General features: G+C 39.4%; 1 protein-coding gene across 1 annotated transcript in view; it reads left to right on the top strand.

The window, feature by feature from the left end:
* The window catches only part of Lhcgr (luteinizing hormone/choriogonadotropin receptor), a 61,257-nt gene that overhangs the window by 22,524 nt on the left and 22,390 nt on the right, over positions 1–16,343 (top strand). The window contains exons 2-6 of the mRNA XM_046425990.2: positions 2,855–2,926; positions 5,190–5,264; positions 8,439–8,513; positions 10,460–10,534; positions 10,623–10,700. Of these exons, the coding sequence (XP_046281946.1) occupies positions 2,855–2,926; positions 5,190–5,264; positions 8,439–8,513; positions 10,460–10,534; positions 10,623–10,700 (375 nt within the window). The remainder of the gene's footprint in view (positions 1–2,854; positions 2,927–5,189; positions 5,265–8,438; positions 8,514–10,459; positions 10,535–10,622; positions 10,701–16,343) is intronic.

A 16,343-nucleotide genomic window follows, 5' to 3' on the forward strand; every position in this document is an offset into this window, starting at 1 on the left:
CATCTGGACTAGAGGAATCACTTTTCATGTTCAATAGCACAGTGGGTTAACTATGGTTGACAATAATTCATTTAATATTTCAAAACAGTTAATAGAGAGGATTTCAAACATACCTGTCTGAGGTGATAGATATGCCAATTACTCTGATCTGGTCATTACACATTGTACAGGTGTGTTGAAATGTCACCCTCTACTCCATAAATATTGAAATTGCTACATGTTAATTTAAAATAAAATACATTTTTAAAAACACAAGGCAATTCAGGTTACACCATGAACAAATTTAAATATAGGAAACAATACTTAATGCTGAGGTATTGCTCCAACTGAAGACAAATCAAAAATGGAAACAAGACTTCTTGAAATAAAAGTATTAAGCAATGGGAAAAATGTTTTGAATTCACAGAATCATATTCTCCATGGTGCCTCCTAGGAACACATCTGCTGTGAAAAGCACATGTACCTGCCTCACCCCGCTTCTCTCCCCACTCTCTGGCCCCAGGCCTCTTTCTGCACCCAGCCACATCCTCAGAGATGTCTGTTGTTTTATCAGTGTCCCTTTTTAGGTGGGGAGCTGCCTTTCCCACTCTGCAGCGTGGACATCAACTCTACAAAATTTCATCTTGCACCAGGGCTGTTCAATAGTCACTGGGGACAGCCAGTGCATGATCTATAGCTTCTCTCACTTCTGTCCGACCTTTGCTCCTCTTCCTTCATCCATACATCAATCAAGAGCTCAGGCAACCCCCTGGCGAATCTAAACCAAACTGTTCTTCTGGGAGCAGCAAGCTCCCATTTAGGGAAACAGGCCGCCTGTTGAGAGGTGCAGGCTTCTGGGCTCCATTTACATGAATAAACACCTCTGAAGGGTTTGGTTGAAGCTTTTATGTAAACACTCTCCAAAATATGTTCTGCACTGCATTATCCCCAGCAATAAAGATTCTGGAATCAGAATTTGGCTGTCAGTTTTATTGATGTTGCATGGGGTACAGTAGAATACAACTTTCTCTTCTGGAAATTTATTGGCTTGGCAGTGCAGAAAGCAATAAAACTGTGTTTTTAATCAGTAAGCCAAGCAGACATGATTCCAGAAGAAATATAGGAAGCAAACATGCCATGGCAAGAAGATTTCTCCCTCCACTATCCCTGTTCTTCTCAGATCCCCTGTTAAATAATTTGGGGGTTTAAATAATGTGCTTGGTGGGACAGTCATCAGGAACAGAATCAGAGGACCAGTTTGGATTCCTCTAGGCTGTATCATCTCTAAGAAACTGTTGAATGAAAGCACTCTTCTGAAATCTGTAAAACTCCTCTGTATTAGCTCCAAGAGAGGAACTGCTGGTAAGCTGCTTTGAGAGAGAAACAGAGTGTGACATGCTTCCTTTCAAGAGAAGCAAGGATGGAGTGCTTGTCCTTCCACCTTACTCACCAAGAGACAATGGGTTAGGAATCACTTGCTTCATTTATCCCAGTACTGCACATTGGAAAAGGCATTCAGAGTCAGTCTGCTTGGTTGTTACCTTGTCCACAGTTCCTAATTTCTTTCTGACCCAATTTCTTCTGCTATCAAAATGGAAATACCCCTTCACACCATTGTTGCATGAATAAAATAAAGTTATAAGTGGGTGTGTGTAACAGAATTACAATGTAGCAAGTTCCTTCTAATGCCTCACTGATTGATATTTGCTCATCATAGAGGACTTGTTTCTTCTTGAAAGCTAAGACAGTCCCTGCTGTGTAGACATCTAGAAAAAATGAGGCAGCATCTCCCCACTCTGTTCTCATATACCTATTAGTCACTTGATTTCCATTTGAAATGACCTGATCCATTCCCTTCCTCTTTGCCATTCCTGAGGCTAAAATCTTGAACCACTGGAGATGCTCAATAAATGGTTGAATGTTCATCTCTAACTTGCGGAAGCTTTCTTATACACCATCTTAACCTCAAGATCCTTTAACCTTTCCATATCATCCTGAACTGGTTTTCCTGTTGCCAACTGTAGCTCTTTTCTCAACTCCTATATCTTGTACAGCTTTCACCTCAATTTTATGAATACTCAAGTTGTTCCTGTAGATGTTAGTGCCTGAAGGAAATACTCTCATAGACATTCTCCCAAATGATGTGAAATGCCCATGTGAATAAAACCATAGGAGCAGAGTGGTCTGGTTGGGACTATATTGAAATGGCTGCCTGAGGAAGATAGGATAGGTGGAAAGAGGCCATTACTTAGGGAATTTTCCCTTCTCCTACTTGCATGGTTCCCAATTGTATTTTCATCATTCATTTCTCCACTGTATCCAAAAAAAAAAAAAAAAGCTTCTTATTTCATCCTCCCAATCAGGCCTACAGGACCACTCTAAAGCCATTTATTAACTATTTACTTGGTGCGAGCCTTGACTTTACAGAGGTAATCTTGATTAATTACTACAACAATCCTGTGTGATAGGAATTACTATTCCAATTTTGTTGATGACAAAAGAAACAGAGGGCTTAAAGAACATGCTCAGGGTCACATAATCAGGAGGTGAGACAATGGAGATTTGATCCCAGATGCATCTAATCCCAATGTTCATGACCGTAACCACCCAATTACATATGTTTTGATAAAGACCAAGAATAAGTCATGCATTAAAGATGAAAAAAAAATAAGTCATGGTATATCTCCTTATTGATATGTTAGAATACTCAACCTGCATCCAGTTGTTGTTACCTCTGTAGTCTCTCTCTCTCTCTCTCTCTCTCTCTCTCTCTCTCACACACACACACACACACACACACACACTTTATTTATAAACTTAAAAGGAACCCAGTCTCGAAAACTTAAACTCTTGGCTTTTCGTTTTCCTTTTCTAGATCACTCACTTATCTCCCTGTCAAAGTCATCCCATCTCAAGCTTTCAGAGGACTTAATGAGGTCGTAAAAATGTAAGTAAGATATTGCATATTAAAAGACATTCATAATCAAAGTAATGAATTTTCTTCTAAAAAACACAACTGAAAAAGAATAATTTTTCTAGGAGAGAAACAGTGTTTAGGACACCCAAGTATTTTTATCTTCAGAATACAAATAATATCTAGGGGCCTTTGAAGAAAAGGTATGATTTTCAAGAGTCATTAAAATCCAGATAATTAACCTTGGTTCAAAGAATTGAATGCATTTTGATAAGTGATGATACACTTTTTAAGTAAAAAACAAGATATATTTCAATCATAAAAATTCTTCTACTAGAACAGCTATTCCCTTGTGTCACATTTTTAGATAACTCCCACACAGAAGAAAATGTGTTGGAAGTTTATTGTGCATCAGAAGATAATCTTTGTATCTAAAATATAATAAGTGTATGACAAAAACACAGTATTTATAGATTTATTGATGAAAGGCATTTATCAGAAGTGTAAAGCAGCCTGATAATGCAGTATGATCTCATGTCTGTCAGATGTAAGTTCAATCATTTGTCCCTGGGTTTTTTCAGCTTCCAGAGTCAAAGACTCCATACATAAAGAGAACATTTTCTCAGGAGAAAGAACTTTCCAGCATCCTCCTTAATGCTAACCTGAATCAAAGGATGGTTATTTTTTTCTTATAGGGCATCTCTAACATTAACAATCCACTGGACTTTCAGGCAGATTTACATCTCGAAAGAAGACACTATACTGTTAAGCCTAGCTCCTTGGAGAAACTCTGCTGCTCTTTAGGGTGTTTAATATTATCATTATTAAGTTATTAAAATTCTATACTGAAAAGAAGCAATAAGACTATTAAACTAAGAATATTAAAATATGCTCAAGAATTGTGCATCTTATAGTGTATTTGCTGCTGGTTACAGACATGTCAGTTGACTAGAGCCTAACCCATGTTCTTCTGACTGCTCTCAAGTTTAAATGTTGAGTTTTGATAACTTTCAATGCATTAAGACCTCCTACTAAGAAAAGCAGCCACACAGTTAAGTAAGCAAACATTAGGTAGGAATAAGATGAATCAGCCCAGGCAATCCATTACTGTGTTGTTCAGAAAAGACATTAACAGCCTTAGGCTCTGCCTTTCTATGAGTTAAAGCTCTCATCAAGTCTGAAGCGTTCGGTAAGCATTAACCTTAGAAATACACAAATGTACAATTTGTGAATTTGAGACTTTTATCTCAGCTGGCAGCAAATAGTGGCTCATGTTGGGATTTTGGATAACACTGACATTACTGACATACTTAGGGATAGCAAAGATGGTTGCTTTATGTTTGTGTGTTTTTAAAAAGTCAGTTTATTCACTAGTCCATTCATTTATTCATTCATTCTCTAACTATGCACCAGGCAATATAAAGCCACCAGGGATTCAGAAGGAAATAAAAATTTTTATGTTCTTGATTGGCTCAAGAATAAGAAAAACAGTCAAGGAAAAGGATAATTACAATCTATGATGGATGCCACGTGCAGAGGTTAACCATTACAATAGCCTCAGGAGAGTGTTTTGGGAAATCAAGGGTTAAGAGTTATTAAACAGCAGGTTGTGGTGATGCATGCCTGTCATCCCAGTTGCCCAGGAGGCTGAGGCAGGAGGATTATGAGTTTAATACCAGCCTCAGAAACTTTGTGAGGCCCCAAGCAACTCAGTGAGACCCTGTCTCTAAATAAAATATAAAAAAGGGCTGGGGATATGGCTTAGTGGTTAAGCACTCCTGGGTTCAATCCCCAGAACCAAAAAAAAGTTAGGAAGCAACTAATTTAGACCAAATTAAAGCTTCAATACAGTGATGGAATCGGGACCCAAGTGTTCCTAATCTTAATCTTGAGACTTCACAAAAATATGATTTGCCTCTCCTCTCAGGGACTCAATTTCCAAAACAAGAGAGTCTGGTTAGATTTTCTCAAGAACTGTGCATCTTTCTCAAAGGACTTATCTACTTCTAACAAATCTGTGATTCCAAGTCACAGATAAACAAGAGAAAAGCCTGTCATATAAATGGGAGTTACTGAAACTTACATTTCAACTGCACCTGGGTTGTAGACACCCATGGGTGCTCCTAAAGGGAGATGTTAGTATTTCGTGATGTAAGCAGAACTCACACATTCTGTTGTTTTCCAGAGGGACACAATGCAGCACCTAGTTGTTGGGTCACACACACACCCCTCTTTATTATGTAGACATAGTCATTTCTTTCACGCTTCTTTTTTTATTTTATTTTTTCTCCCCTAGAGAAATCTCTCAGAGTGATTCCCTGGAAAGGATAGAAGCTAATGCCTTTGACAACCTCCTCAATTTGTCTGAAATGTAAGCATCAGCTAACAGATAGTTTATTGCTGTACACTATTACCCTTGCTGGCTGGAGCCCACTTGGTATTTGTATTCAAGCATCTACTGCTAGGAATCCAAGAGGAAAAGACTCAGCAATTACTAGGTCTGGGCAGGCACTAATTTCTCTCACTGCAGTGGCCTGAAGGTTGCCATAGTGACAACTGCTTCTCCCTAGGAGCTATATAAACCCTGAAACATCACAACACACTGTTAGAAATTAAAATTGACATTGTGAAGTTCTGCCAAGTAGCTCTTGCCTTAGGGAAGGGAGGGTATGGAGTACTTGGGGTAGTTGAAAATTTTGGAAAGGAGCTTAGAGATCATGAAGTGGTTCATTGGGGGCTGTTCTGGCATATTCTTTGTGTCAGTAAAATGCTTCTTGAATACCTACCATGAAAAGCCCCATATTGAGCCCCTGTGTGTTGGACATGCTGTATTTTGTTGGTGTTTTGGAATTCACTTTTTAAAGTAACCCCTTCCAATTCATCATTTTCTCTTAATTCCAAAAAGAGGATGGGAAAAGTCCAACTCAATTGAGTTTTCACATGATGCATCTGTGACCCAAAGAGGTCAACTAACTCACCTGATGTCACACAGCAAGTTGTACCAGAGGTGGACTAGAAACCAGGTCAGATGACTTTGAAACCAGACCTCTTACCACTGCCATATGTGGTTCCGACCCAAGCAAAGATCCCTCAGTCTCCCCTGCTTAGGAGTATCAAAAGTACAAGAAAGGGAAGTGTGGCAGCATGGGATATTTTTTGAACTCTACTGTTTGGCATTTCCTCTAGGTTGTGTCACTAATCCTCACAGCCACCTTGCAGAGTGGGATAATTATCCCTTTTGCCCAAAGAAAGGAATGGAAGCTGGGAAAAGTGCCACAACTTGACCAGTGTGAAACTTTAGACAATGGCAGGACTGGGATTCAATTCTGAGCCTATCTTTTTCAAAGCTCATGTATTTTCCACTAGGTATAGTGGAAAGGTCTCCACTGTAAATGCTCCAGTGAATAACTATCTAAAAAGAATAATTAACCAATAAGTATATGAGTACCCACCATGTGTCCAGTTCTGAGCCAAGCACCACTGGAATGCAAAGGAGATAAAATACAAATATCCACTAGGAGATGATAGAGTAGCCAGAGTGGTGAGACTAACTCACCAAATTATTACAGAAAAATCCAAAATAATGAGTATTTTAGTGCAAACAAAAATGTCTAGACTTGGCTTTGAAGCCGAATTGTGCATAGAGCCCATTATAGTTGTGCTCTCCCAGACCTAGAGATCTGCAGTTTTAACAAACTTCCCAGGTAATGCTGAAGCACATACTATATTGAGAACTACCAGGGAAGCTAATGATAATGAAGCCTCCAGTGATGTAAAGCAACATTTATCAACACAAAGAAAAATAAAGAACACTAAAGGGAATATTTATCGATTCCCAATGAAGTCCCTGACACTAGAATGCCAGCTCAATGAAGACTCTTTTTGCATTTTCACAATTGTATCCCCAGTATCTAGGACAGTTCTTGGAACATGTAGTCATTCAGTAAATGTACATTGAGTGAATTAATATATGAACAAATGGTCTAAGGTAAGACCCCCAGAGATCTTTAAGAGGTAAAAAGCCTCTTCCATCTCACCCATATAATGCCCTGTGGCCCATGATTACTTGAGTTGGTTGTTGAAAAAATAATTACCACAAAATATCACTCACACTGAAGAATCAGATGCCTATTTCCATCTTTTATTTGCAAATATATACCAGTTATAGGAAACCATAGCACTAGACTTGGAGTCATAAAAATGGGGTCACACTCAAGTTCTGCTACTTTTCAGCTGTGTGACTGGAAAGAAATCATTCAACTTCCTAATTTCAATTCTAACAATCATTATTAACACCTGATAAGGCCTTGCTGTGAACTAGACACCCACATTTAGTCTTCCTCAAAAACTATCCTATGAGAAAACATCCAAGTTCATATGATTTGTAAAATCAGGATTAAAAAAAAACCAACTGGTAGCCGGGTGCGGTGGAGCACACCTATAATCCCAGCAGCTCCAGAGGCTGAGGCAGGAGGATTGCAAGTTAAAAGCCAGCCTCAGCAAAAGCAAGGTATTAAGCAATTCAGTGAGACCCTGTCTCTAAATAAGTTTTTTAAAAAAATGGCTAGGGATGTGACTCAGTGGTCAAGTGCCCCCGAGTTCAATCCCCAGTACCCTCCATCCCCCCGCAAATAAAACCAACTGATCTCACAGTGCATATTCCTAAACTATATACTATATTTCTCTGTATAACAAAGGTGATTACCATGTCCTTAGGTTGTTATTACCTGGGACAAGAAAGCAGCACATATTTACAGGCTTTTTATTGAATCCAAAGTAGGCAGTACTCAACAATTGTGGCTACTTCTTACAGGGTCACAGTAATTGATGGAATGGGGGGGGGGAGGCAATAACACCATTGTAGTATCATAGCTCAAATTATCTGTCTCAAATTATCTCAACCTATTCTATTACTCAAAACCCACCAACCTATGAGACGGGAAGAAGACATAATATTATTATTCCAATTTTGCAGAAGCAAACACTAGCTAAGGGAAGTTAAGATGGGCATCATCACACAGCAAATTATCTATACACTATGCCTAAGTTTCCAAAAATCCAAACCCCTAGCCTCTACTCTGTGCTGTTGCATAGACTGGGTGCCCATCTGGATAATTGCTCAGTGTGGTTGCCAGTTCAATATGAAGAGGACTAATTTGCCTGCAGAGGAGAGTAACTAATTTGTTCTCTCCTGAGTGCAGAATCTCTCACCAACCAGCTCCACAATGGGACAGGATCTCCTTGGCCAGGAGCTCTGGATGTCAGAGCTATTTGATGGGGAGCAAGAAGGGCGGGTAGAGATGTACAGCTATGATACCTACACCTGCCTCTTCAAAAGGTTTGAGCCAAGCTCCCTCAAAATAACCAATAGGTCCTCAGCAAACCATTTCCATCTCCAAAGTCTCGGGAGCTCCTCTCAAGCACATGAATTTGCTTGATTTTGTTGATTCCATTTTCAGGCAGCAACCTCTGGTGACCACAGCCTCATGCATTCCAAACAATACCCATCAATTAAACTGCTTCCTATTTCCCCCTCTCTTTACAGATTGATCCAGAACACCAAAAACCTGGTACACATTGAGCCTGGTGCATTTACAAATCTTCCCCGGTTAAAATACCTGTGAGAAATTTTCCTTTTTAACCATTTGGGAAGGGGAAGATCGGCATCTGATGAAAACCAAAATAATTAAAAGGCTGAGAAATATTTTTTAAAACCATCTACTTGGCATTGTTTGCATGTTCCTCCTCTTTAGCTCTCTGATTTAAACTTAATCGACATTTCTTATTGGCTGCCATGCTGGGTTCTTCTGCATACATGGAAGTGGTTCCCAGCATTTTTTGTGTCCCAAACACCTGAGAAGAACATCACTCTTTGCTGTGACTTTCAGAGCTGACCCTGGGAAGGGAGCGGGGGTCACAATATTCCAAAAAGGGTACATCAGAATCTCTAAGGTGAGCAGATAGTAGATGAAAGTGGGAGAGGCAATTCTGATTTGGCCATAGTTGCTGGTTGAGAATTGTGTATCTCCTTTATCTCATTTGTTCATTCATTTGTCAAGTGAAAACTTCTTAAGTACTGCCTTCATGTACTGAGAGAAATAAACTAAATAATCTTTTTTTTTCCCATTAAATCATACCAACACTACTGGTTAGCATGACAAATTGAGTACAACTGTAGCCCAACAGCAATTGTCCTTGCCAAAATTCCTGAAAATTGATACAATCTATAAATTGATCAATAGCAGAGCTTCTCACCTATCAAGTCCTCCCTACTCACGCAGAAAAATTTAAGTCCTCCTAGTTTAGATAATTCTCTCTTCTTTTTTAAAAAATTAAATTTCATAAACACCCCAATCCACTTCCCATCACTACCTTAAAAAAGAAAAACAAAGGGGCAGGGAAGGAACATCACTCTGGTGATCCACATCATCATCTTGCTCCCAGGCCTCCTGCAGGAGGTGCTGATAGAACTGGCACAGCTCTTCGGCAACTCTAACATTGGACAATTCCAAACCCTGGTGTTCTGCTTTTCCCAATCTTCAGGAGACCTAGAGGCATGTGAGCATCCTGCAGTATCAATCACTTTGAAAAAACATAAGAATAACAAAGAACCAAATTTGACCACTACTGCCCCTTATTATCCAAGAGTCATTATCTATTAAATAGTATTTTCACCCAAAAATATGATGTTCCCCCAACCCAAACCCTCTTGCCCAAACTAAGCCCAAGCTGCTGTCTCCAGCCACAGACAGGGCATGGATTCTCATTCATCCATTCAAGAGAGTTATGAGTAAAGAGGAGACCCACAGCCAGAAGGGAAACCTGGCTTTGTTCCATTGTCACCAGGGTACCAGAAAGTTCCTATCAGTTGTCCAGGTCTGGTGAATTTAAAACTTAGTTGGGGGAAATCCAACTGTCTGGATGCCTCTGAAGGAGTCCATTCTTATAATAAAAAGTTCAATTTTACCTGTCACTTAAGCCTCTCTCTTCTTTGGAGGTTAAATAAAAGACTGGAGGAAAAGAAGAGGATCCTTGAGTAGCTCCAGACACCACAAGAATGTACAATGGTTTCAATGAGGTACAAGAAAGGTAGATAAATAAAGGAAGGTTTTTAATAATGAGGAAGATGAATTTCTCACATGAGATGAATCTTCCTGAAGTGTTTGAGTTAAAACCTGCTCCAAAAGAGAGGGATGCTTTCTATAACTATCAAGAGCACAGAATAAGCTAATTACCAGAAGGAAACAGAATGTAATACAATAGGAAAATACAATTGATCTAATGTGAAAAGACAGGTTGAAAATACAAATGGAAAAGACCTGAAAGCTTAGTTCCAACTCCTAGATCTCTAAATAGGAGTGATTAGAACAACTTCTCCAGAGCAGTAGGGGCCTTTGAATTTTTACGGTCTTCATCATGATACTGATAAAGCCAAATTCAATGTTTTTATTTAAAGTGAAAATAGCATTTGCAAAGTGCCTTTCTACACCTTTTTGTCTTTATGCCTTAATGACAATCACTTTTACCCACTCTCTGCCCACATCACCATCCTGCCCTGAATCATAGGAGCATCTGTAACACAGGCATTCGAATGCTTCCAGATGTTACGAAGATCTTCTCCTCCGAATTTAATTTCATTCTGTAAGTACCCGGCTGATTGCTATGCATAACAGTTTCCTATTTGCAGCTAAAATTTGGAAAGTAAATATTTCTCATTTATTTCCTCAAGGGAAATTTGTGATAACTTGTACATAACCACCATACCAGGAAATGCTTTTCAAGGGATGAATAACGAATCCATAACACTGTGAGTAAACTCCCAGAAACTCATTCTGCCACACAGCCTCCTGCTATTCTTACTTCTGGCTTGAGGTGAGCTCTTTCTCATGTTTTAACACCTTCTTCACCAACTGTTGACATCCTTCTCAACCTAAAATGCCAAGGGTTGGGGGAGTGATATGGGATCACTGTTGGGTTATATATTCACAGGACAACTAATCACTCAATTCAGTTTAAAATCAATCAAATAGGCCCGAAAGATTTTCAGTACTAAATTTCCAGGTGATAAAATTGTTCAGTGAATCAGTGGAATGCTTTGAGGCTTGGAGAACACAGCCTAGAGGGTTATGGCTAAAGAAAACACATGGTTAAAGAAACACAGGAATTTCAAGGTTTCAACTGAGCAAAGTTTGGAAGGACACTCTCCAAGTAGGTAGAGTAGTTCATCAATGGACTTTGTTCTCTCCCTCTGATTTTTCACTTACCCCTTGGATCTCTCTCACTTTATGTTTGAAGTAACACCATCAATGCCCATTTCCTCCATTCCATGATACTTAAAAATTATGACATTTCATTTGACAGTCACTCTTAGGTTACTAAGCTCACAAGCCCTGTCCTTTTCATTATGTTTCCTAAGGACCTGCCATTTAAAGAATCATCCATGAACTGGCATCTTCAGCATCATCTGAGAGCTGGTTAGAAATTCAGACTCTAAGATCCGTGCAGACCCACTGATTTAAAATTTGCATTTTCACAGGATCCCAAGAAATTTACATGTAATCATAATTTGAAGGGCACTGTACTCAGTGCCCATACCCTTTACAATGCACCAGAGTGACTTCCTTCACTCTAGAACACTGCCATCCCTCTTCACATGGATACTCTCCCTTACCCACCACTCAGAAGCAGCGTCCTAAGCACCATGTCTCATTTATCCAAAGTCCAGTGACACATATTCATTTCTGCTCCCCACATGCACATCCCTCTCACTCTTTCCACCTTAGTTACAGCCCATGGTGGGATTGTGATGAGGCAATAAATAAGCTCAGGGTGGAGGGTAGAAAATATGGATTGGAATGACCCTGGAGTAAAGAGAAAGACGAAAGCAAGAGGAAAGATCATCTTAACTCCCTTTTATAGCAATGGATCCTAAAAATTGGTATCAATGGCACACTGCATTTGTATAATACTTTTACTTTATGTGGATATAATTTTACACATATAATTGCCATGTTACAAAACTGTGACTAACATAGCCCCAGCTCAGACTGCAATCAAAAGGATACAGAGCAACAACCAAACTAATTTTAAAATAACTCAAATTCTTTACTAGCAACTCTTGAACACTGGGAAGGAGACTCTGTAGATCCCAGAAATACTTTTCTATAATCTTTCAGTTCCTGCCACTTCCCTCACACACTATGGCTCTGGCAGCTGTGTATAAATTGTTTCCAACCCACCATTGCATAACAGATTTGTAACTATATATCATGTCCCCACATCCCCTGTTTCCACAGGGTATTCACAGCATGAACTCTGAGTGAGGAGACACCACATAGCTTACGACTTTTGAGTCTCACAATGCCTTTAGTGAGAACACAAAAGATACGACAATATTCATGTTAAGAAGCTTATAAACTCAATGAGGGTAGGAGACATGAAATAACAAAGGAATAATACAAGCCAGTAGATATTCCCCTCCAAGTGTGTGGTATGCAGAAATAAGGTCTCAGAGAATTCCTCTTGGGTTGGAGAACTCCAAGGAGGCTACATGGTGAAGCTGAGACTTGAATTGTACCTCACAGATTCAGTAGTATTTGTATGGGTAAATGTATTAAGAGCAGCTAATATTTAGACAGCATTATTAAATGCCTGGACTGTTTTAAGTACCTTTTAAAACTCATTTAAGTTCCACAGCAACCTTATATGGTAAGGTTCAGCTCCACTTTTAGACAAGGAAACCAAGGCATGAAGGGCTTAATTATTTATCCAAGGCCAAGATTTGGACCCAGGCAATCTGGCTCCAGAGGGCATGTTCTTAACCATTATTTGGTATCAAAATAGAGATGGGGTAGTGAGGAAACAGCAAGAGCAAGAGCATGGCCAGGATGAGGCTCACACCTCGGAGTGAACATCCTGTCTAAGAAATGAAAGATGTTTCCAGATAAATGGCTAGGGTGGAGGGGACACTGGATTGCAGGGGTTTTGAATGCAAAGATAAAGGGGACAAGGCTTGGAAGAAACTCTGAAAAAAACTAAGAAGAAACCATGTACTAGAGTAGCTTTTATGCAAAGATCAAAATATTCAAGACTTTCATCAATTTTATCCTTAATAATCAAGAACCAATAGGTAAATGTGCAGGAATGGGAGTGGAGTGGAATGAAAGGGCAGAGGCATGAGGGGCACACTGGTATAATCCACAGGGAACTATGAGCTCCAAGATAGGGCCACCCCACCAAACTGAAGAGAAACCAAAGCTTCCTTTCAGACACCACATTCTAGTATGTATGCATACGAGCTGCATGGTATTCTTTTTACAGGGACATTAACTTGTGTTGGTTATGAGTTTAAGAGGAATAGTACCTGCCAGTCGGGTGTAATTGCCCCACCTCTGAAGTTAATGAGGACTTCAAATTCATCTCTCCCAGAGGGCCTGTGAGGAACTGTGCTTCCAACCCCCTCCTCAGTCTTGGCACTTCATCTGGAAGGGGAGTGATTAGTCATTTGCTTGGCACTTATTCTCAGCTGAATGGGCCCTTCTGTGAGTGAAGGATCATGTGGAGCACCCTGCTGGATAAAGGGTATTACACTTAAAGAGGAAAGCTTTATTTTCCCAGCTATAAAGTTCAACTCCTTAATTAGAAAATAATGAAAGCAAGCCTTCTCTTTTCATTATTAGTAGTATTTGAAATTTTGCTTTTAGTGGAACCTGTCCTGCCCTCACCCCACCTAAATCTTTACCAACTGTGAGCTCATTTAATGAAAACAAAACACTTTACTTGATGCAGGAGAAGCTCAGTGGGGCTAATGCTAAAACTATGCATTATACTCTTATGTCCCTTTATAGCCACTTTGGCTTTTCATTAAATCTCCTCAAGAGGCCACCTTGAAATCGACCCCCACCCCCACCCCACTGCAAATGAGCAGCACTTAGCTGCACCACCTTTAAAATATTCTGGATGATTGGTGATACCAGTCTCAAAAAAGAGGCAACCTTTATTCACATCTGAAATCTAATAAGACAAGGGAAGGTCATGGCGATTTTTTTTCTAAGATCCTTTGGAGAAGGAGTATCTGGTAAAGCATAGCAAGATTCCTGGCTGCACCCATGATGAAGCCTTAGCAGAGAGGCTGCTGGGTGTTGAAATAAAAGGCTACATTTTAGTCCCAGCTTTGTGCCTTACCATCAAGCATGCTTAGCCAAGTCAGGCCACCTCTACATGCCTCCCTCTCTGTCTATTCAATGATATTGTGAATGCATCCTTATGCAGATCCAATTATTATAATTAACTAGTTAAAGGCTAATATGCAGTAACCCACAGCAGGTTAGTTATTTTAGATCATACTGAAAACACTGTATCTCATCATCTCCTTTTGAATATTTTTTATGTAAAAATTTTTTAACTTGGGCTGGGGAGGTGGCTCAAGCAGTAATGCGCTTGCCTGGCATGCGCGGGGCACTGGGTTCGATCCTCAGCACCACATAAAAATAAAATAAAGATGTTGTGTCCACCGAAAACTAAAAAATAAATATTAAAAAAATTATCTCTTTCTCTCTCTCTCTCTCTAAAAAAAAATTTTTTTAACTGACACATGACTTTCCATTTGTCTTTCCACTAACAAATAGAACAATATGACTAACATATACCTTACCTAGAGTCATCAACTATTATATGACTTACAAGGCAAATGACTTTCCATTTGTCTTTCCACCAAGAAATAGAAAGAATGATGTGATTAACATGCCTATACACCTTACCTAGATTCATCAACTATTACCAGCTTGCCACAGCCACTCCATCTATAGATGGGAGTATATACATTTCCCTTTTGCCAAATCATCCAGGAGAAAATTATAAAGATAATGACATTTCATTCCTAAGTACTTCAGCATATATCTCCCCCCTCCACATAGTACCTTTATCCTTAAGAAAATCACTGGGAATTGAATGACATCATCCAGCCCATATTTAAGTGAAAATGTCTTGTATGGGTTTTTCAAATTTAGCATCCAAAGTTTATGCATTGCATTTTTGAGTGGACTCAGTCCTCTCAATCTCATCTCCCATACCTCTTCCACACCTAGAACTGTCCCTTTGCCTTCCTCTGTTCTATATGACACTGAACCTGTTGAGAAGCTCAGGCTGCCTCGATTCATTTGGCTGAATTGCCATGACTAGATTTAGGCTAGATATTTCTATCAGAGCACCGCAAAGGGAATGGTATGTCTCTCACTGCATCAAACCAGGAAGTCACACTGTTCCATTACTTGGCTACTTGCTTAAGATGTTGACAGCCAGACCTCTATTGTAATGACATGTTTTTCTCTTTGTCATTTAATAAGTAAATCATGATGTGATACCCTGAGTTGGTGGGATGTTCAGTTGGGTAACTATCTTTCAGCACAGTTGATTACTCAAGTTATTTCAAAGGGAGTTACAAAATGGAAATTTTTACATTCTAGTATTCCTCTATATTTATTAGCCAGTATGTCTACAAAAAAGTGACTTCCTTTGTTGTTGTTTCTGTTCCTGTCTCTCCCTTGCTCTTTCTAAATATCACTGTGGAATGTGGATTTCTCAGATAATGTATTCAATATATCAGAATTTATTACTGTCATCATTCTTTTTGATGCCTGTCACCTTCTTTATTACTATATATGGTAAAGTCATATAAGTTGGCATGAACTTGGCTGAGGTGAAGGGAAACATGAAAACTCAGTGCTGCTGAAATACAGGCAGTTGTTCCATATCAGGGAAAGGGATCCCTTGCTACAGAGACAATGACACCCACAGAAAAGGAGGCATAAAGCTAGTGTCATGGCAGCACATAGCAGTGATGGGGTAACTGTTAGCCACACAATCACTGCCAATATATCTACTAGAGAACTGTCTTCATACCTGGGGAATGCTTCAGATATAGAAGGACTTCAGTAACATGCCACATGAGGAGCTACATACAGTTATTTGATTAAAATTGGCTTACAGATATCCAAACAGAAGGCCCTTCTACAGCAGGGACACTTTTTGAGACCTCAAACACCTGCAAATATAAATTAATCCTTCTTTGAAATCATCCCCAAACTAGGTAACTACAAGATCCAAAAGAAATACAGCAGCATGTAGAAGTGCTACTCCCAGAAGTGCTTCTAGAACCCCAGGAATAATGTTTGTAATAAGACAGCATTCAGCGGCAGAATATCATCTGTGATTAATTTCTAAAGCCCAAATCTTATTTTGAATAAAAAAGATGCCATTCTCTCTGCTTGATTCACAATTACTGATATTTGAAGAGAGAACCTAGACAATGCTCACAAGCAAGGGGCTGCGATTGTGATAGAGGAGCAAGGGGGATACCTCCATTTCTATGCCCCTGACAGAATTCTCCAGGCAAAGGGAGCCCTTCTCATTTCATTCAGACACCATGAGGTCTTGGGAAAAAATTATCTGA

The sequence above is a fragment of the Marmota monax genome, unplaced genomic scaffold (genome assembly GCF_021218885.2).
Source record: "Marmota monax isolate L192 unplaced genomic scaffold, Marmota_monax_Labrador192_F-V1.1 WCK01_AAM20220418_F8-fsc00015, whole genome shotgun sequence".
NCBI lineage: Eukaryota > Metazoa > Chordata > Mammalia > Rodentia > Sciuridae > Marmota > Marmota monax.